At 45.0% G+C, this 22,242-nt stretch overlaps 1 protein-coding gene across 1 annotated transcript in view; it reads left to right on the plus strand.

Moving 5' to 3' along the window:
* The first annotated feature begins 7,985 nt into the window (after window positions 1-7,985).
* The window catches only part of LOC121585019 (histone acetyltransferase KAT6A-like), a 37,648-nt gene continuing 23,391 nt past the window's right edge, over window positions 7,986-22,242 (plus strand). Inside the window, exon 1 of the mRNA XM_041901335.1 lies at window positions 7,986-8,872. Within this exon, the coding sequence (XP_041757269.1) occupies window positions 8,216-8,872 (657 nt within the window). The 5' untranslated portion in view covers window positions 7,986-8,215. The remainder of the gene's footprint in view (window positions 8,873-22,242) is intronic.

Below are 22,242 nucleotides of genomic sequence, written 5' to 3' on the forward strand. Positions count from 1 at the left end.
TAATTGACAAACCCACATGCCCCAGCAGTCATTAATCCCGATTCATAATGAAGCTAATAAAGCAGAAAAAGTGGTAATACTAGTTCTTGAGAAGGAGATTATTGAGAAAGTAAATGTTGCGGGAATGAGAAAATGGGGGTATACTATGGGGGTCTGCAGAGACAGTGGGGGGGAGGAGCAGAGCAGACAATGAGTGGTGAGCTCCAGAGGTTAAGTCCCCAGCCCGCCAATAGGTCCCACAGGAATGTGAAAGGGTCTTGGAGGGGGCATTGTTGTCTGAGGTGCATCCTGCTCTGTAAATATGAGACTACACATTACAACTCAAGGTCTATGGACTGACTAGTCTATGGAAATACTCACGCTTCGTTTTCTAGGAACAAGACATAGACTACTGTAGAAGACATAAATCACATGGTATCTTCACAATATTGCAACTTCTTCTATGTGTGTAATGTTTGGTTTTTCTTCTGAAATAATCTATATGGATATGTAAATGAGCGCAGAAACACTGATCATCCAGGATATTGCGGCATTCTTCTCTGTATGCAGAACCTTCCGGATAAAGACAACTTGGGGCATTGATATCCCTTGACTGAGCCCTCTCAGGCAGAGGGGCTTGTGATACCACTGTGTATCAGTGACTATAGCCCCTGGGGAGGGTCCTAGCCCTAACCAAGCTTGTGTCTGGGATAGACAAAGGGGGTCCAACAACACACTGAATAGACTGGGGGCTGTTTATCCACCTAGGAAGATGCCCATGGCCGAAATGGATCTAAGCCAGAGTTCAACCATCAAATGTGTTTTACCACCAATAATGTTCCTCTCTTAACACATAAAATAGGAAGCGCTACATTATGACATTCATCCCAGTGGTAAGGTCTAGATTTGTCTGAGAATTCTGTGGTTTTGGGTTATGGCAAACTGGCAGTGGTTTGGAATGGTGCCTTGGCAAATGGATTGTCTCCAACAGGGTTTGCCTATGGTACCAGAAGGACCCCAATTTGCTCGTATAGCAATAGCAAATGGTATCTCACAGTAATGCCTCGTATTATGACAGAGTAATATTCATGTTTTGAACCAACAGGTTCCTTCATGGACCTGCAGACTTGTTACAGTATGTCAGTAGCTTCATTGCAGAGGAGGTACATTTCTGTCATTGTTACTGAATACAGAACTCCTCCACTTAGGATTAATTATATTAGAGTCAGAATTAGTTGTTCATGTTAATTACCTTGTCAGCAACACAGCTGTAAATGTACTCACGCTGAAAGGATTGCAAGGTACAGTCAGCAAGACAATTGATTTGTCAAACCTCCGTTTTCCACACAACCTCCTCCTTTGTCTTTCAATTGGGCACTGTCTTTGACAGAGAAGTGTACTTCAAGGCACTTTAAAAGTACTTTAAAGTACTAGTGGAGGAGTTTGTGTTTTCAGGGGGATTTCAGAAAAAGGAAAGCGTGGAAAGAGTTCTCCGCCACTTTGTGAGTGTGTGAGAGGTGTCTGGCTTGACTTGAAGTTCCATCCTCAATCCCTGGAGTGTGTGTCCAGTCAGGCGGGGCCTTGCTCTGGGTTTCCAACACGATGCACTTCACCTTCCAGCTGCTCTCTGTCCCCTTTGGATTGAGGGAGGGAATAGGGGCCATGGGGGTGGGGATGCGGTGGGGGCATGTTCTTGGGTGGACAGTCCTGGAAATTTCCGTTGTATATTTCAGCAGCCCATTCCAGGATGGGAGGGGTGTGAGCTGTGGGGTTGGGGTTTTGGGACTTGGCTAGGAGCCAGCCACAGCAGGAAGCTTTCTAGTTCACACAGACAAAAGCAGTCCTGGCCGCTGCCTAGCTATCTGTGCAGGACTCAACAGCCCTCACAAAACAGGAACTCTGCACAGTTATATGGGTCTGGCTGCACCACTGAACAGATTGACTGCAGTCACTCACTCACAGCTACACTGACTGTTCAACACTCTAGTACAGGGTTCTTCAATCCTGGTCCTGGAGGGCCGAAACACCTCTGTTTTTCATCCTCTCCTTCTAATCAGGGGCTAATTCAGACCTGGGAAAACCAGGTGAGTGCAATTAACTACCAGGTAGAAATAAAAAACAGAAGTGTTTCGGCCCTCCAGGACCAGGATTGAAGAACCCTGCTCTAGTATATGTAATATCAGCAGTGTTTGTCTTCATTGTGTTTACAAAATTAAGTATACTTTTTGACTGTATGCAACAGGCATGGAAATATGTTCATTTCAAGTTCCATTTATGTTTTCATTTGTTATCTTTCTCTACTGCTCAAAATCCAGTTGTCTGTATTTTAAAGGCCCAGTGCAGTCAAAAACGTGATTTTCCTGTGTTTTATATTTCCACACTATGAAATTGGAATAATAGTGTGAAATTGTGAAAATTATGATAATGTCCTTTTAGTGTAAGAGCTGTTTGAAAAGACCGCCTGAAATGTCAGCCTGTTTTGGTGGGATGGAGTTTTGGCCTGCCTGGTGACATCACCAGGTGGTAAATTAGTTAATAGAACAATAAGAAAGAGAGTTCCAAACCTCTCTGCCATTAACAGCTAGTATTCAGTTTTCCCCTCCCCACGGAAAATTCTTGCTTGAGAAATATGATATTGAGATAAAAACGAGCCTTTAAGAATGACCCTCTTTATAGCTGACATGGCTTTTCTTCCATTCCTTCTAAACAGTCAACAGTCAGTGCCTCTCCTCCTGTCTACACCCTGCCTGGTTGTAACATTTCCTCTCAGGACCCCTCAATGGGCCAGTGTGTAAACAGCAGCATGGACCAAAACAAAAAAAGTAATCTGCTCCCACTGTTGATCAGTCTGGATAGAAAACCATACGTCCGCTTTACTACCAACTTTGAAAGTTTCTTCAAGTGCAGTCACAAAAACCATCAAGCGCTATGATCAAATCAAATCAAATTGTATTTGCCACATGTGCCGAATACAACAGGTGTAGACATTACAGTGAAATGCTTACTTACAAGTCCTTAACCAACAATACATTTTTCAGAGAGTTCAAGTAACAGACACATCTCAACATCAACTGTTCAGAGGAGACCACGTGTAATCAGGCCTTCATGGTTGAATTGCTGCAAAGAAACCACTACTAAAGGACACCAATAAGAAGAAGAGACTTGCCTGGGCCAAGAAACAAAATCAATGGACATTAGACCTGTGGAAATCTGTCCTTTGGTCTGATGAGTCCAAATTTGAGATTTTTGGTTCCAACCGCTGTGTCTTTGTGAGACGCAGAGTAGGTGATCGGATGATCTCCGCATGTGTGGTTCTCACCACGAAAAATGGAGGAGGAGGTGTGATGGTGTGGGGGTGCTTAGCTGGTGACACTGTCAGTGATTTATTTAGAATTCAAGAGTGATGGAGTGCTGCATCAGATGACCTGGCCTCCACAATCACCCGACCACAACCCAATTGAAATGGTTTGGGATGAGTTGGACCGCAGAGTGAAAGAAAAGCAGCCAACAAGTGCTCAACATATGTGGGAACTCCTTCAAGACTGTTGGAAAAGCATTCCAGGTGAAGCTGGTTGAGAGAATGCCAAGAGTCCCCAGCACAAGGTGCACCTGTGTAATGATCATGCTGTTTAATCAGCTTCTTGATATGCCACACCTGTCAGGTGGATGGATTATCTTGTCAAAATATAAATATTCACTAAGAGGGATGTAAACACATTTGTGCACAAAATTAGAGAGAAATAAGCTTTTTGTGTGTATGGAAAATGTCTGAGATCTTTTATTTCAGCTCATGAAACATGGGACCAAACTTTACATGTTGCGTTTATATTTTTGTTCAGTATAATTGATATGGCACTTGTAGATTCAGAGACCATGCAGTGAGATATCAAGAAATGTTGCCTAAATGACCTACCTTTCAGAATAATATGCAAATTCAAAATATTATATTGTTTCAAACAGGGTTGAAAGCAGCCTCCCTTCTGAAATGCAGAACATTCATGAGCGGGATAAGGTGTTAAAAGGGTCACCTGTCATTCCCCCTCGTGGTTGTGCCTCCTTCAGGTAGGTGATGTTGGTATTGTACCGAGATAAAATTAATTTTATATTGGATACTCGGTTCTCTCTCGTCAATAGCTATTGAACCAAGCATGCCATGACTATGAAGAAGGTATATTCTGAATCGGGTGGATGGAGAACAATCCACACCTAAAAATAAAATAATAGATTTCGGATTTCAATCTTTAATAACTGCTACACAAAGCTTGCCATGAATATGATAATGATATATTCTGAATCAGGGGAGGATGGACAAAAATCCACAGCTTTTTTGTTGTTGTTGAAATTTAGATTTTTTATTTTACTTTCAATATTCAATAGCTCTTACACAAAGCGTGCCATGACTATGAAATTATATATTCTGAGTGAGGGGAGGATGGACAAAAACCCACTAATAAAAAAAAAACGGTGGATTTTTGTCCATCCTACCCTGATCCAGAATAGATAATTGTCATAGTCATGGCAAGCTTTGTGTAAGAGCTTTTGAAGATTGAATGCTGGAAGAAAAAAAAAATCTAAATTTCCTATTGAAGATTGAAAGCCTGAAGGGGTAAAAACATCTAAATTTCCCCCAAATAATGCCGTGGATTTTTGACCATCCTCCCCTGATGCAGAATATATCAGTATCATAGTCATGGCACGCTTTGTGTAAGAGCTATTGAAGGTTGAAATCCAAAATCGTATTATTATGGTGTGGTTTACTGTTGCTTGGCATTGCGGGCAATTTACATAATCGTTTTTTGTAGGAGGATAATAGCTGCCCACGTATCATAATCTGACTGGCGGGGAATAAATGCTCAACATAAACAGATAGGCTTTGTCGAGTGTTAACCTACTAGCATAGTCGGATACATAGTAACAAGCCCTCAACATGTAGGCCTATTTTGAGCACTGTATAGTTGCTGGTTCATTCTCCTGCTCTAATAAATAACAGAGCTGCTACAATTGATTGCAGAACCTACCTGGCTGTGTGGAGGGCTCTCGCTTTGATCTTTAAATACCCTCTAAAATTAAAACCACACTCAGTTGCTTTGATTTTCCTCTTACGAGCCTAGCTGTAAAGCATACATTCAGACGTTCCCCTAAACGCCAATGTCCGTGTGCGCGCGCCCCATTTGAGAAAGCAAGAACACCTATCCCTTCACCATCTGTCCCTTTTATGTGTTCAACCAATATCCACCCCTCACAGCTACAACTCCGTTTCCCCCATCTCCTCTTACAGTGTATTTTCCTGTCCGGTCCACTCGGGTTTGCGTTTGAACGATGCAGACGGTCCCTTGCCCCGAATGTTCCCCCCTCCCCCACTAGCTGAGCTCCTGTTCCACTCAAAGATGGCGTCAGCTTTGGAGGCTCTGGTCTCTGGGTGCATTTTTGGGCTTGTTGTTGTGTCTGATTCGAAGGATTTTTGGCACATTCTACTAGGCAACTCGACACGAAATTACGGTGAGTAGCGGCTAGTGGGGAGAGGATATTACAAGGTCTCCGGGCTTCCTATTAAATCCCGAACTGGACCTGTCCTAGCTTTCTTAGAACCGCGAGAGCTAGAGGGAAAGGGGTACGGGAGATGAAGATCGCGAGGGGGGGCATGGTTGGTTGGTTGGGTTGGTTGGGTTGGTTGGATGGATGGAGGGAGGGGGTGAGGTGAGCCGAGGCCTACTTCGCTCCAACGGCCTTGTCTTCACCGCACCGCAGGCACTAAGTGGGAGGGTGGGTGATGGAGGAAGTAGGGAGAGTTGAGGGTTATCTAGCGGTGTGTAGGGACGCGTCTTGCGTGGAAATATTTTCATCCAGAGCCGAGACGGAGAAGGAGGCCGAGCGGCCATAGAACATGTAATGTTAATGGGAAATTCTCCAGCACTATGAGATCTTCATTTTTGCACTTGCCGGATAGCCTTTATGGCCGTTTGTAATGTACATTGTGCCTTTGTAGGCCGCGATCTCACCGTGAATATCATCCATGACATTATAAATGGGATTATTCCTTGTGATGGCTGCGTGTTATTGTTTGAAACCTCGGGCGTTGTAGGAATCTGTCATTGTTGATTGTGTCAAAACACTGTTTTCCTTCACCAACAGACACTACATTACACGTTGTTACTGTTTTGAGCTATTTCGTTACTACTACCAAGCAAATAACTTCAGTTCGCGGGAAGGTTTGTAACAACATAATTGCCTAACAATTCATATCAGTGAGAGTGAAGTAAAGAGTCAGAGCAGTAAATGTTGGGAAAACGAGGCACTTGGGGCTGTTTCTTGGATAGCTAACGTTACTGTAACTAGCTATGCTAATCGTAACGTTAGCCACCAATCTATTTTGACTGAAATGGCTAACGTTAGCTAACTAACTAGACACATGCTTAACGTTAGCCAGGTAACGTTAACATACACAGCTACTAGGTCACAAAATAGTTTTTAAACGGTTTATCTTAATCAGTTACTGACTACATATATAATCAATGATCATGTTTATGTTGTGCATGGAATAGAAAGCTAGCTAGCTAACGTTCGCATGATTGCTGATATCAAGGCACTGAAAACAACTAACGTTAGCTAGCTAACTTAGCTATGAGAAGTGGCTCGCTGGTGTTCTGTTTATTTTTCTATTTCAGTTGATTTGTTCTGCTATTCAAAGTGACAACCATGTTGCTTGGCAAAATCATAATAACAAGTGTTCCTCATGTGGCTAGTTTTACATAATATGGGCTGTTGTGGTGTTATTACCTGTGATTAATGTCTGTTTTCTGACCCAATTCATGAGCCCATGTTGTGAAAAGTCGTATATGAAGATACTATACTGGTTATATAGCATGTACATGAGGAGTGGCCTTATCCACTAGTGTTTATGTTACTGTCATCCCCGTTATGAAAGTTGCTGTGGTTTTGGGGTTAAAGAAGTTTCATTTAGACAAAAACATAGTAAACCAGACTGTGTAAAGTTACCTCCATTATCACAGTGGCTGATGTTTACCTGCTCACAGACACTAGTCTGGGACTGTCCTGAGCTAAAGGTGAAGGAAGACAATGTTTAGATATGGGTTTATGCCCTCTTTGCTCAGGGTTTTCTCTTCCCCACCTAAATGTATTTTGTATCTCAAATCTTTAACCTTAATCTTTTAACTTTGCACATGTCCGTAATGTTGATCCAGACTTCAGGCAGCATGTATCCATCACATACAATGCATGTGGGTTAACTGTGTGTCTGTTGTGTTTAGTGGCCAAGCATGACTTTGTTTACATGCTGCTGCTATTTGAGGAGTGTGTTTGTACATGTCTTCTGAGGGGTGGCATTCAGTAACCTCTAAAGGAAGCAAATGTTTTGAAACCTCAACCCCAATACAAAACTCATTTGAAGAAGTTTTTTTATTAAAATGTTTGTCTTCCGATTGTGACCCAGTCTTACAGCTGTCCCTCTTTCACACCGTTTCTCTGACTCTGCCATATGTGTGTGTGTCCTTTGTTTCTGCAGGGTGCGTTTCCTGTTGAAGCGTAATTGGAATGAAGGTGATCAGCCCTCGCTGCTCCCTGGTGTGTAATATCTGTTCCCTTCCAGACCTTAGAACAGGTGGATACAACTAGAGAGAGGGAGAGAGGAAAGACAACGACTGGAGCCGCGTGGCTGAAAGACATTTAAGTCCTCCTGCACTTCCCAAACACTACAACTGATCTTCAACTCAAGATGACGGTCAAGGTTTCCACATCACGTTGAGAGCCTGTTATTTACATTGATTAGAGACTGAATCAACAGGTTCTATCTGTTTGTCCCTCTGTCCTTTGCAACAGGCAGTAGTGGGAGATACCTAAGTGTTATTGTGAAAGCCCCCGTATTGTGTGAGTCGGAACTCCACAGCTCCAGAGTTAGTCTAGTATCTGCTGCTCCACGACACTGCTCTCCCTCAGGCTAACTGACCCTACTAGGAGAGGGTAGTGGGTGACCAGGTTTTATTGGGGGGGTGGGTGGGTTGGTGGGGTGGCCTATGCTATGGTGAGCTGCTCCCTGCCGTGCTGCTCGTGCTCAGGCTCTGAGGGACTCTGTGCGGCCCGGGACAAAGGATAGTCCCCGGGCAGAAGGGCTAGGAAGAGGAGGAGGAGGAGGAGGCGGCTTAGGCCGCAGGACTCTTACCTTTTTCCCGCCACGGGTGTTGCCGTGTGTGTGTCGTCATCGTGACCTCCAGCCATAGCCATGGTGAAGCTGGCCAACCCAATGTACACCACCTGGATCCTGGAGGCCATCAAGAAGGTAAAGAAGCAGAAGCAGCGGCCGTCGGAGGAGAGGATATGCAACGCTGTGTCCATGACCCACAGGCTGGACCGCAAGACTGTGCTGGAACAGCTGGAGCTCAGTGTCAAGGATGGAACTATCCTCAAAGTGTCTAACAAGGGGCTCAACTCCTACAAGGACCCAGAGAATCCCGGCCGCTTGGCCTTCCCCAAGCCCCGCCTGGGCAGCGGTGGAGGGGGAGGTCATCATGTGCATGGGGACCATGGGGGGAGCCACCATCATTCTGGGAAGAAGCCAGGACTGGACTGGAACAAGCTGATCAAGCGTTCCCTAGAGGGGCTTCATGAGCTAGGCGGCTCCACCCTAAAGAGTGTTGAGCGCTTCCTCAAGTGCCAGGGTGACGTGGCGGCCTACCTGTCTGGCAGCGGCTCCATGGGGCCCGCGCTGTTCCACCAGCAGCTGAGGGTTGCGCTGAAGCGGGCGTGTGCCCACGGTAGGGTGGCCAAGAACGGGCCGCTGTTCCGCCTCGTCAGTCGCAGCTCCCAGTCAGATGGGACGGGCACTGTGGTGCTGGACTCCCTGCCGCCCGTCCGTCTCCTGCCACACGAGAAGGACAAGGTAAGCCACACACCGTCCCATACACCTACATTCGCTTTCTCAAATATAAACACAATGTAATGTCTCTATGTAAACATACAGTGTGAGTGTAAAGGGTTAACTGTTAAAGAGCAATCTGTAATTTATTTGTCCTCTGTGGCAGTGGGAAGAGGTAAACAAACAATCAAGGCTGAAGGCAGCACACACACCACACAATCAATCTTAGCAAGGCTGAACCTTTATTCTGAATAGTAGATGCCATGTGGTTGTAAGGCTGCCAGGGAAGACGTAATGCCTAAAATGTCACTTTATCACACGCAATTAGTAGCCAGATCGGGCAGCCAGGCAGAAGAGTTTGGCAAAACACAATGTCGAGCCTTGAACTTAGTTTCATTTTTACCCAGTCAGTGCACAGTCTCACAAAATCCCTTGTTCCTTCTAGGGCAATAATTTACAGATTGCATGATCAATACGTTTGCACATCATGGGTTGACTGATAATGTCTTTGTTAGAGTGAGTGGTCATTGGTGTCAAATGGTTTCATAATTTTCATAGATTGGAGTGTGAATATAAGCACGGGAAGAGAGATGAGATGTGTTGCATGTCTCTGTGTGATTAACATGACCCTAAAGCCACACGCTGTTGCTAAATTGACAGTTGGAGAGCTGTGAAAGAGAGACCCTAGATGCAAGTGTGTTTAATCCCTATGTGAGCATACAAGATGTCGGTCCACATGTAGCACCATGGGGGGAAACGACTAGCGTATCATCGCTGTGGCAGTCAGTGGGTCGATTCGACCTGTGTGTGTTCGGAGCCCTGGCTTGGGCACAGAGTACCAGGGCTTTCAATGTCTCTTTCAGGGGGCCAGCCCTGGGTCTGGGCGTAGTGGTGTGTCGTGTGCTCCAGGAGGCAGCAGGACTGAGTGAAGCTCCGTGCGAGGCGGATGAACTTAGTGCTCTGTGGTCGGCTGCCAGGGGCGAGGGCTGCTCTCCAGCCCTCTGTCTCAGGCATGCAGCAAGAGGAGAAAGAGAGTGGAGGAGGAGATCAGGGAAGAGTCACGGGACGCCCAGCGAGCATCCTGCTGGGACGAGAGAGACTGGCGACCAGCTGCAGGGCTGCTCCCTGTCAGGAGCTGTCAGGAGATGAGAGGAAGAGAGGAGGGAGGCAGAGGAAAAGGCCTGGCTGACGCATGCTCTGGGCCACCTTACCCAGTCAGGGAGAGGGAGAGAGAGAAAAGAGACTGAGACAGTGGCAGAGGAGCAGACATGCAGGCCAGAACGGAGCCAAAAGACACACCCACAGTGTAACCCGACAGACCGTAGCCGGATGGGCACTAACCTCTCCTACTACCAAGGGGCAGGGCCGCACATTGCCAACACACATAATACACATTACATGCATTCATGCACACATACACATGTATGGCATGCATACACACACATGCATGCACTGTGAAAAAACAAGTGCATGCAAGCTGACATACTGTAAACACTCATATACACAGACAACCATGTGCACACACATACACCCCTACACAAACGCATACAGTACACACACTTATCAGCCATCAGATGGAAATGTGGAAGGGTGGAAATTGAACTTTTTGATCCAGCAGCCGCAGTGGGTGGTAGATGACCAAATGTTACCAGCCACTCACATTTTGTACCAGACAAGCATGTTTTGTAACGTTAAAACAGCAATTAATGAATGTTTTTTTTAAATAGATTGAAAGTGATTTAAAAGAACAACTCAGAATATGACAGACAGTAGTGGATATCAGTGTGTGTTATTGACCTGTTTCAGCTGGCAAGATCTCCATCTTTCTCTCTCTATTGTTTGAACCAAATATTGAACCTATGCTGCAGCTGTACCCCACCCTGCTTTCACCACTGTACCATTGAGATTCTCTCATTCAACTGACACACACGTTGTTGTTTTTTTACATGTGGGCTTTGCATTATAAAAAAATAAAATAAAACTGCACCCAACTGCTCTGTGTGACCAGCTGTCAGTGTGGCTGGTAAGAGTAGACATTTACCAGCATGTGGCTGGTGTTAATTTCCCACCCTGGATGTAGTGTATAGTGATCTGAAAGGTCCTGCCCTTGACCTCCAGACAGACTTTGTTGTGACTGGGGGTGTAGTAAATCTCTGCTCTACTCTGCCGTAGAAGGGGCTTGTCTTGTGTGGGCTTCGGTTTATTCTGCAGGGGTCTCCAATGGCACCATATTCCCTACATAGTGCACTACTTTTGATCAGAGCCCTAAGGGCCCTGGTCAAAAGTGTTACACAATATAGGGAATAGGTTGCGATTTGGGACGTACCCTAGGATTAGAGTGGTGGGAGCAGCCAGGAGTCATATGCCTGGCTGACCGACCGGCTGGCTTGCTGGCTCGAGGGCTGAGTAGGCTAACACACTACAGGCCCAGATGGCCCCCACTTAAGACTGTGATCCCTCTGACTTAACTCACTATGAAAGTCATTGAACTAACGGGCTCTTTCGTTGTAGTGTTCATGTGTTGTTTGGAGGCGTTTGCATGGTGAACTCTGGGTGTACTGCTAATACAGCAGCTGCCGGTCTGGCTGGGAGTTATTTGAATGTTTCTCTTTGGCAGTCACACAACCTCCACAGATAGCTCTGTTCCTCTTATGCTTCTATTTGCTGCATTAAAGTAGCCGTCTCTCCATATCTCAGCTATAGAGCCTCTCTCTCAGCCTCCTGTCCTCTAGCTAGCCCCACTGTGTTTGTGTGTGTGACTGGTGGGGTGTGACGCGACGCTCACGCTTCCCTCTCTCCTCTCACTCCTCTCACTCAGGCGAAGTCTCATCAGTGCCATATTGCCTGCATGATTGCTATGGGTTGTGATTTAGAAAGGGAAGGGGTGGGTGAGGGGAGAGGAGGAAAGGAGGGGAAAAAAAGCAAAACAAATGGATAAGCACCGGCTTTGACCCCATTGCAGAGGAGATTTGTGTACTCAACACCCGAATGACTGTGTCGCACGGCTCCATTCAAACGGGATTGCAGACCCACTCACTCACTCTCCCTCTCTCCCCCTAATAGGGGGTCACTGGCGGGCCAGATTGGGGGAGGCGAGGGGGGTGTGGAGTCATCCAAGGGTCACGGATATATACATGGGGAACCTCATTGCTTTTCCTGAGATGAGCCACCCGTAGCCGTCCGTAGTCATGAGCCTAGTGGGCCATTAGGAAACTAGTGGATGGGGATGGGCCTGACTCTGTTGTTGGGAAGAGAGGGGAGGTGAAGAGCGATCATGGCCCTGTGCTTGACCTTTTCACAGCAGCTGGACCCAGGTGAAGCAGAGTTCTCCTCACTGATGTTGCCGTGTCAGGGAAGGGATGTGTGAAAATATGATCAACTGAAACGACACTGACTGGGGTGATGGTGTTGTGTTCTCAATGACCTCATGGGCTCTGTTCCGTTTGCTGGCATGGTGGCTGTCTACCTATGAATGAGCTGTACTGTAGTTAGGCCTAATTGGAGTCTAATTGTATCTTTATTCCAGTCGCTTTCAAACCGTAATGGCATAGGCATGTACTGCTCGCCCTGTGGAGGTTAGGCTAATTACCAAAACCTCTCACATAGATATTAGCTGTCTTTCGCCTTTTAGCTAACATTACAACCATCTAGTGTTTTCTTTCTGCTCAAGGTGAAGGAAGAGCGCTACACAGGACATGAATACAAAATACCAGTAAACATTGATTATGTGCCTTGGGTCAGTGCAGTCTCCCCACCACTACCTCATTGTGTGTCTGTCTGTGGCCGTAGAGAGGCTTGGGCCAGGTCAGAGAGGTGGCTGGACAGAGTAATGAGACATTTCTCTCAGTAGTGGACACCACTGGGGTCAAGAGAGAGAGCCATTTTTCAGGGCCCTGATGACAATGTCTTTGAAGCCTGTTGGGTATTGGTTGACAATAGAGAGAGCACAAATGTGTTAACAGACTACTAAACCAATGGAACAAGTAGGGTTAAATAAATAAAATAAAAAGGGTTTAGGAAAGCATTCACAGCCAATACAGGGCTGATATTTGTTAGTAGACGAAACCATCTGATATTTACATTTACATTTTAGTCATTTAGCAGACGCTCTTATCCAGAGCGACTTACAGTTAGTGAATACATATCTTTTTATACTGGCCCCCCGTGGGAATCGAACCCACAACCCTGGCGTTGCAAACGCCATGCTCTATCAACTGAGCTACATCCCCTGCCGGCCATTCCCTCCCCTACCCTGGACAACGCTGGGCCAATTGTGCGCCGCCCATGAGTCTCCCGGTCGCAGCCGGCTGCGACAGAGCCTGCATTCGAACCAGGATCTCTAGTGGCACAGTTAGCACTGCGATGCAGTGCCTTAGACCACTGCGCCACTCAGGATGATATGGAAGTGTATAGAGTCTAGGGAAGTTCAGGTTGATTTGCATTGGAGGCAGCTATTGTTTACGTTTTAACCAATGCATCACCTGGTGTCCTTAGATATGAGACATACTTTAAAAAATATATATTTTATTTTAGCAGGAAAGATATTACAATTCATACAACTCCCAGTAAAAATCAAATCCCTCATTGGAAAGGTTAGAATTGTAGCTTTCTAACAAACACACACATACATCTACACACATACCTGCTTATACACACAGCAACTGCACAGCCTCCCTATAATTAATTTCAGAATAATAATGTAGAGCGCTCTTTACTTGCACACAATATTGCTTGGTCGCCCCGCCCTGAGCCATAATTTGAATATGCTTCTACTCTGTGCTCAAAGTCCACGTCCATTGACCTATACTTCACTCAGGTTATGATATTTCCTTATGGACGTATTCTGCCTATGCATGGCCTTTTAAATAGGGATGTATTATGAACAGGTTGTTAGTGGTGGTGTGTCACTAATGAAATGTAACAAAGCTCATATTTCACTAGCCAGGTGTTCCCACTTGCCCCAGTGACACCAGAGGTGCTGCAATTGACAGACAGACAGACACAGACACATCATCTGGACAGTAGTCTGGTGGAGTGCCATTATCAGGCTGAATGAAGATAAAGTGGCTAGGGAGGGAGAGAGTGATGAGAATGTATGTTGGCGTGAGAATGACTGGAACTATAACCCAGCAAATGGGGCCAATGTGTTCTCCATCTGGGAAGTCTTTAGCTGCCACGCACACCACACACGGCCAACTTGTACTTTTTTGATAGTTATTTAGCCTTGTTACCTCTTTAACCTCACTTCTGTAAGGTGCTTCACTGCTTCCAACAGCTAGACTGGCAGGAAGCATGTCTATTTGAACCGAAACCCCAACGCGTGTAATAATATGGTCATTTAGTTAATCCAAATGGATTTAGTCAGTAAAACAGCTATTCAGAATGGGGTCCACTGGTCCATGCAGAAATCAAACCCACTACTTCGGAAGAGCCATCGGAAGGTGTTTAGCTACTCCCCATATGTTAAGTAGTCCACTCCATATTCCTGCTATGGCCTAGTGTGTGTGTGTGTTTCTCGTGACGTGCATGTGTGAGTGGCCGAGCACGCACCGTGCTGTGGAGCGAGCGGTGTGTAACAGTGATCAATGAGGTTGTGGTAAGAGGGCTGGGTCTGTATTGGTGAGGGGGCTGCCCAGCACTACCTGGTTGGACGATGAGATGGGTTTCACATGTTTATGAGAACCTTGACTTGAGAGGAGACAAGGACAACAGGACAGCTTTTCCCATTCGTTCTGTCTCCCACCTTTCTCTTTTGCGCTCTCTCATCCTATTTTACCCCCTTCATCCTCTCTTCATTGTTCTCTCTTTCATCATCTCCCTCCACCTCTGTCCCTTCTCTTTTACACCCAGTGCCACTGCAAATGGACAAGGAGAAGCCAGGACACTCTCACAGTACATCTCTCAGCTAGTGTATTGTACACTATGCACATCTGCCTCCGTAGCATGGGCAAGTGTATCTTTCACAATGGGACATCTAATCTGTGGAAAATGTAGTCCTATACTACAAACCTTTATCAGCTAGGCTCTGTTTTTGCTCAAGTGTAGGCCTTAGTAATACAGAGGGTTAGATGTGTCAGGACAGAGACAAGAAAATAACAGAATTCTTTAACCAGGGGCGGGGCCTTCGCCAGGGTTGCAATCTGATTCCTGCACTCTTTAATATTTACATTAACGAATTGGCCACTATTCTAGAAAAATCCCCAGTCCCTGGTGTTAGTCTCCACAATTCAGAGGTTAAATGCCTGCTCTTCGCAGATTACCTATGCCTACTGTCACCCACAGCACATGGCCTACAGCAGAGCCTGGACCTGCTAGAGCAGTACTGCCAGACCTGGGCCCTGGCAGTAAACCCCAAAAAGACTAAAGTAATGATATTCCAGAGAAGATCCAGATCTCAGGGAATTATACCAAAGTTCTCAATTGGTACAACATACAGTTGAAGTCGGAAGTTTACATACACCTTAGCCAAATACATTTAAACTCAGTTTTTCACAATTCCTGACATTTAATCCTAGTAAATATTCCCTGTCTTAGGTCAGTTAGGATCACCACTTTATTTTAAGAATGTGAAATGTCAGAATGATAGTAGAGAGAATTATTTATTTCAGCTTTTATTTATTTCATCACATTCCCAGTGGGTCAGAAGTTTACATACACTCTATTAGTATTTGGTAGCATTGCTTTTAAATTGTTTAAACTGGGTCAAACGTTTCGGGTTGCCTTTCACAAGCTTCCCACAATAAGTTGGGTGAATTTTGGCCCATTCCTCCTGACAGAGCTGGTGTAACTGAGTCAGGTTTGTAGGCCTCCTTGCTCGCACACACCTTTTCAGTTCTGCCCACAAATGTTCTATAGGATTGATGTCAGGGCTTTGTGATGGCAACTCCAATACCTTGACTTTGTTGTCCTTAAGCCATTTTGCCACAACTTTGGAAGTATGCTTGGGGTCATTGTCCATTTGGAAGACCCGTTTGCGACCAAGCTTTAACTTCCTGACTAATGTCTTGAGATGTTGCTCCAATATATCCACATCATTTCTCTTCCTCATGATGCCATCTATTTTGTGAAGTGCACCAGTCCCTCCTGCAGCAAAGCACCCCCACAGCATGATGCTGCCACCCCCGTGCTTCACGGTTGGGATGGTGTTCTTTGGCTTGCAAGTATCCCCCTTTTTCCTCCAAACATAACAATGGTCATTATGGCCAAAGAGTTATATTTTTGTTTCGTCAGACCAGAGGACATTTCTCCAAAAAGTACGGTCTTTGTCCCCATGTGCAGTTGCAAACCGTAGTCTTGCTTTTTTATGGCGGTTTTGGAGCAGTGGCTTCTTCCTTGCTGAGCGGCCTTTCAGGTTATGTCGAAATAGGACTCGTTTTACTGTGGATATAGATACCTTTGTACCTGTTTCCTCCAGCATCTTCACAAGGTCCTTTGCTGTTGTTCTGGGATTGATTTGCACTTTTCGCACCAAAGTACGTTCATCTCTAGGAGACAGAACGCGTCTCCTTCCTGAGCAGTATGAAGGCTGCGTGGTCCCATGGTGTTTATACTTGCGTACTATTGTTTGTACAGATGAACGTGGTACCTTCAGGCGTTTGGAAATTGCTCCCAAGGATGAACCAAACTTATGGAGGTCTACAATTGTTTTTCTGAGGTCTTGGCTGATTTCTTTTGATTTTCACATGATGTCAAGCAAAGAGGCACTGAGTTTGAAGGTAGGCCTTGAAATGCATCCACAGGTACACCTCCAATTGACTCAAATGATGTGAATTAGCCTATCAGAAGCTTCTATAGCCATGACATCATTTTCTGGAATTTTCCAAGCTGTTTAAAGGCACAGTCAACTTAGTGTATGTAAACTTCTGACCCACTGGAATTGTGATACAGTGAATTATAAGTGAAATAATCTGTCTGTAAACAATTGTTGGAAAAATTACTTGTGTCTTGCACAAAGTAGATGTCCTAACCGACTTGCCAAAACTATAGTTTGTTAACAAGACATTTGTGGAGTGGTTGAAAAATGAGTTTTAATGACTCCAACCTAAGTGTATGTAAACTTCCGACTTCAACTGTATATAGAGTACTGCACACACTACAGTTACTTAGGTTTAAAAATAAGCTCAACTGGACACCTTAATGATGCAGTGAATGAACTGAGAGAGAAAGCACGCAGGGCATTCTACGCCATTAAAAAACAAATTCAAATTGAAATGCCTATTAAAAGTAGGTTAAAACTAATTGAATGTGTCACTGAACCAATTGCACTTTATGGCAGTGAGGTGCGGGGTCCACTTGCAAAACAAGATTTCACCAAATGGGACAAACACCTCATTGAAACCCTGCAGAGTTATGTAAGATTCTCCTACATGTCCAGAGGAAAACTACAAACAATGCATGCAGGGCAGAATTAGGCCAATATCCACTAATAATAAAAACTCAAAAAATAGAAATTATGTTTTGGAAACATCTAAAATACAGTGACCCCCTCTCATATCATATCATTACAAAGCCCTGCAATGCCAAGAGCTGAGCAAAGAAAAGAGTCCCCTCATCCAGCTGGTCCTGGGGCTGAGTTCACAAACTTGTTCTACTAACACACTGAAGCCTCAGGACCAGAACATCCAATCAATCAGAATAAACCAAATTACAACACAGTCAAAACAAAACTACATTGCTTATTGGGAAACACAAGCACAAAATAAAATGCAGTGCTATCTGGCCCTAAATCGAAAGTACACCTTGGCTAACTATTTGACCATGGTTACTGATCAAAGCCTGTCAAAGTACAGGCTCAGTGAGCACAGCCTTGCCATTGAGAAGGGTAGACACAGGAACACCTGGCTCCCTGTAGAGGAAAGGCTGTGCAACAATTTATCAAAATGTCAAAAATATAAAACAATTAGAGTGTAATTTCCCCAAATTTGAAACCGTTTTCAAAGACCTCTCTGATGAGAATAGGCTACCTGTCCTGTTGGGGGAGGGCGCAGAGAGCTGTGGGTTGGCAGCGCACTACATTGCTTCCTGCCATAAGATGAGGGACAGTGTCTGACAGACCAACCAACCTGCACATGTCCTCTATATTGTTATTGTTCAATGGTTATTTTGTTACTGTTGTCCCGTTGACAATATTGATTATTATTATTTTAATTATGTTAATAGGGTAAATATCCAAAGTAAGCTTTGGCAATATGTACATTGTTACGTCATGCCAATAAAGCGAATTGAATTGAATTGACTCTCCCTGTCCGTCTCAGTATAAAGGTATAAAGGACCTGAGCCCTCACTCTAACCCGAAGGACGTGTTTTGGTCTCTGTCTGTAGTTGTTGTTCAAGTCGAGCGGGTAGATTACTCTGTTGGCATGGTGAGATGTTATAGGCGTGCCTTTGTTGTGACTAACTAGTGTTTCCTGCTGAAGTCATCTCTCTTATCTAGTGTGCATACAGCATAGTAGCATGAAGGTCAACCACGAACACACAGGCTTAAAATAGGCCCAGCAGTAGTCAAGTGCTACCCTAATAAAGGAAAGAAAGAGGGAAATCTAGGGCTAACCTTACAATACATGTTGGCTTTTGAAATAAAGAAAGAAAGCCTCATGAGGAATTGAAAGGAAATGTAGGCCTATTCCATTTCTCCCACACGTCTTGGAAAACGATTGTCTTCTTTAGTGTCTTTGGGATTATTTTACAGTCACAGTGAGTCAGTAATTGAGTGATGTCACAAATGAAACCCTGCACTGTAATGTGTGCATGAAACCCGATGCCTTGGCTCTGCCTGCACTAGCTACTCGTGGAGAAAGCAAGCGAGTGTGTGAGCACACACACACACACGCACAGGTCAACCCCTTCCCTCCCGGTGAACTGGCAGGAATGATTGGGAGTCTGCACAAAGGGCTGTTGCCTTATTTTCCCTCCTTCTCTCTTCCTCTTTTTCTCTCTCTCTCTCTCTCTCTCTCTCTCTCTCTCTCTCTCTCTCTCTCTCTCTCTCTCTCTCTCTCTCTCTCTCTCTCTCTCTCTCTCTCTCTCTCTCTCTCTCTCTCTCTCTCTCTCTCTCTCTCTCTCTCTCTCTCTCTCTCTCTCTCTCTCTCTCTCTCTGTCTCTGTCTCTGTCTCTCTCTGTCTCTCTCTTTCTGGTGTGATGAGAGGCGTCCCTGCATGGAAGCGGGAGCCTGAGTCGGAGGGAAATTAACCCAATAAATCAAGTTCTTCAGCCTGTCTCTCCTCCCTCCCTGCCTGGACCTGCTCCTTCCCTCTTCCCTCCCTGTGTTGAGCTATGTGCAGCTAGCCAGGAATATCTTTGCACCTGCCCCAGCCCACCGAGCCTCCCCCTACCCTACCCCACAGCCCCAACCCCCTATCCTAGCGCCAGACCTATAGCCTAACCCCGACCCCAGACCCAGTCAAGGCCCCCTACCTCCCAGCCCCCTTTAGTCATCAGCAGGGCTCGAATTTCCCGGTGGCATCGGGAATGCACCGTCGATGCCCCCTTGTGTGGCCGTAATGCCCCTAAAAAAATGCATGCCTTGCGCCCAAAGTGGCTGTTCCCTTGGGCTGAATATAATAATTATAATTCCCTTCTCCCGGCTGCCAATCGCCATAGCACCTTTCACTCACATGGCTCTCTCATATCTCAATTCTTATTAGCCAATACCCATCACGTGATCGGGTCCTTTCACAGGCATTGCAGCTCCTGATGTAGGCTACAAGTGAAGACAGACACATCGGGGATGCAACGGCGCGCGTCCTTATCAAATTTTGAGGGGCATATTGAAACTGTTAGAAGAACTGTCCACATTTTACTTTTCGTCAGCCAACAAGATGAGTAGGCCTAGCGAACAGCAAAAGCACTAGCCTATGTCAGTCTATTATCCCCCATAGTACAAAAGTTGACCTATTCTGTTGGTCAGCTTGTCCAAACATACTCTGGGACAGTTGTGGGATGCGATAGATCCCAAATTAATACAACCACTGTGTGTGTGTGTGTATGTATGTATATATATATATATATATATATATACATACACACAGTGGGGAGAACAAGTATTTGATACACTGCCGATTTTGCAGGTTTTCCTACTTACAAAGCATGTAGAGGTCTCTCATTTTTATCATAGGTACACTTCAACTGTGAGAGACGGAATCTAAAACAAAAATCCAGAAAATCACATTGTATGATTTGTAAGTAATTAATTTGCATTTTATTGCATGACATAAGTATTTGATCACCTACCAACCAGTAAGAATTCCGGCTCTCACAGACCTGTTAGTTTTTCTTTAAGAAGACCTCCTAAGTTTAAGTTCTCCACTCATTACCTGCATTAACTGCACCTGTTTGAAGGTGTTACCTGTATAAAAGACACCTGTCCACACACTCAATCAAACAGACTCCAACCTCTCCACAATGGCCAAGACCAGAGAGCTGTGTAAGGACATCAGGGATAAAATTGTAGACCTGCACAAGGCTGGGATGGGCTACAGGACAATAGGCAAGCAGCTTGGTGAGAAGGCAACAACTGTTGGCGCAATTATTAGAAAATGGAAGAAGTTCAAGATGACGGTCAATCACCCTCGGTCTGGGGCTCCATGCAAGATCTCACCTCGTGGGGCATCAATGATCATGAGGAAGGTGAGGGATCAGCCCAGAACTACACGGCAGGACCTGGTCAATGACCTGAAGAGAGCTGGGACCACAGTCTCAAAGAAAACCATTAGTAACACACTACGCCGTCATGGATTAAAATCCTGCAGCGCACGCAAGGTCCCCCTGCTCAAGGCAGCGCATGTCCAGGCCCGTCTGAAGTTTGCCAATGACCATCTGGATGATCCAGAGGAGGAATGGGAGAAGGTAATGTGGTCTGATGAGACAAAAATAGAGCTTTTTGGTCTAAACTCCAAGGATGAGTACAACCCCAATAACGCCATCCCAACCGTGAAGCATAGAGGTAGAAACATCATTCTTTGGGGATGCTTTTCTGCAAAGGGGACAGGACGACTGCACCGTATTGATGGGAGGATGGATGGGGCCATGTATCGCGAGATCTTGGCCAACAACCTCCTTCCCTCAGTAAGAGCATTGAAGATGGGTCGTGGCTGGGTCTTCCAGCATGACAACGACCCGAAACACACAGCCAGGGCAACTAAGGAGTGGCTCCGTAAGAAGCATCTCAAGGTCCTGGAGTGGCCTAGCCAGTCTCCAGACCTGAACACAATAGAAAATCTTTGGAGGGAGCTGAAAGTCCGTATTGCCCAGCGACAGCCCCGAAACCTGAAGGAGCTGGAGAAGGTCTGTATGGAGGAGTGGGCCAAAATCCCTGCTGCAGTGTGTGCAAACCTGGTCAAGATCTACAGGAAACTGTACCAAATATTAAGTTCTGCTTTTCTGATGTATCAAATACTTATGTCATGCAATAAAATGCAAATTAATTACTTAAAAATCATACAATGTGATTTTCTGGATTTTTGTTTTAGATTCCGTCTCTCACAGTTGAAGTGTACCTATGATAAAAAATTACAGACCTCTACATGCTTTGTAAGTAGGAAAACCTGCAAAATCGGCAGTGTATCAAATACTTGTTCTCCCCACTGTATTTATTTTAAAGTAATTAGGCTGATCCAACATATCAGAAGGTTTAGCTTAAAATGTTGATAAACTATTAGGCTATTTCTTCACATTTATAAATGCAGCAATGCGCACATGGCAGTAGGCTATAAGCGCGAATGTTCCAAAATTCAATTAGCGGGAAAACAAAGCTCTCAAAAGTGCACCGCAAATGCAAGCGGTTTCATGACAGAGATTCAATTATCCTAAACAAATATAGAAAGAGGGAAGATCTAAAGAAGCAACAACAAGCATGGGTTGTTAATATGACTAGGATTGTGTCTTTGGCTGCTGGACAATGAAAGAAAGTTAAAATGACAACGTCCAGGTTTTAAGTAATTACGTTTATGGTTTAATGGTTTCAAAATGTTGACTGCCTCCGCTCCGATTGCAAGATGGGTGATGTTGTAGTGCGCAACAAGCACTGGCCTTTCTCTCCTATCGGAACGTACAGTGCCTTCGGAAAGTATTCAGACCCCTTGACCTTTTCCACATTTTGTTAGGTTACAGCCTTATTCTAATAATGATTCAATAGTTTTTTCCCTGTGATCAATCTACATACAATACCCCATAATGACGAAGCAAAAACAGGTTTTTCAAAATTGTTGCTAATTTATTGCAAATAAAAAAACAGATCACATTTTCTTAAGTATTCAGACCCTTTACTCAGATCTTGAAGCACCTTTGGCAGTGATTACAGCCTCAAGTCATCTTGGGTATGACGCTACAAGCTTGGCACACCTGTATTTGGGGAGTTTCTCCCATTCTTCTCTGCAGATCCTCTCAAGCTCTGTCAGGTT

Source organism: Coregonus clupeaformis, chromosome 16, assembly GCF_020615455.1.
Source record: "Coregonus clupeaformis isolate EN_2021a chromosome 16, ASM2061545v1, whole genome shotgun sequence".
Lineage (NCBI taxonomy): Eukaryota > Metazoa > Chordata > Actinopteri > Salmoniformes > Salmonidae > Coregonus > Coregonus clupeaformis.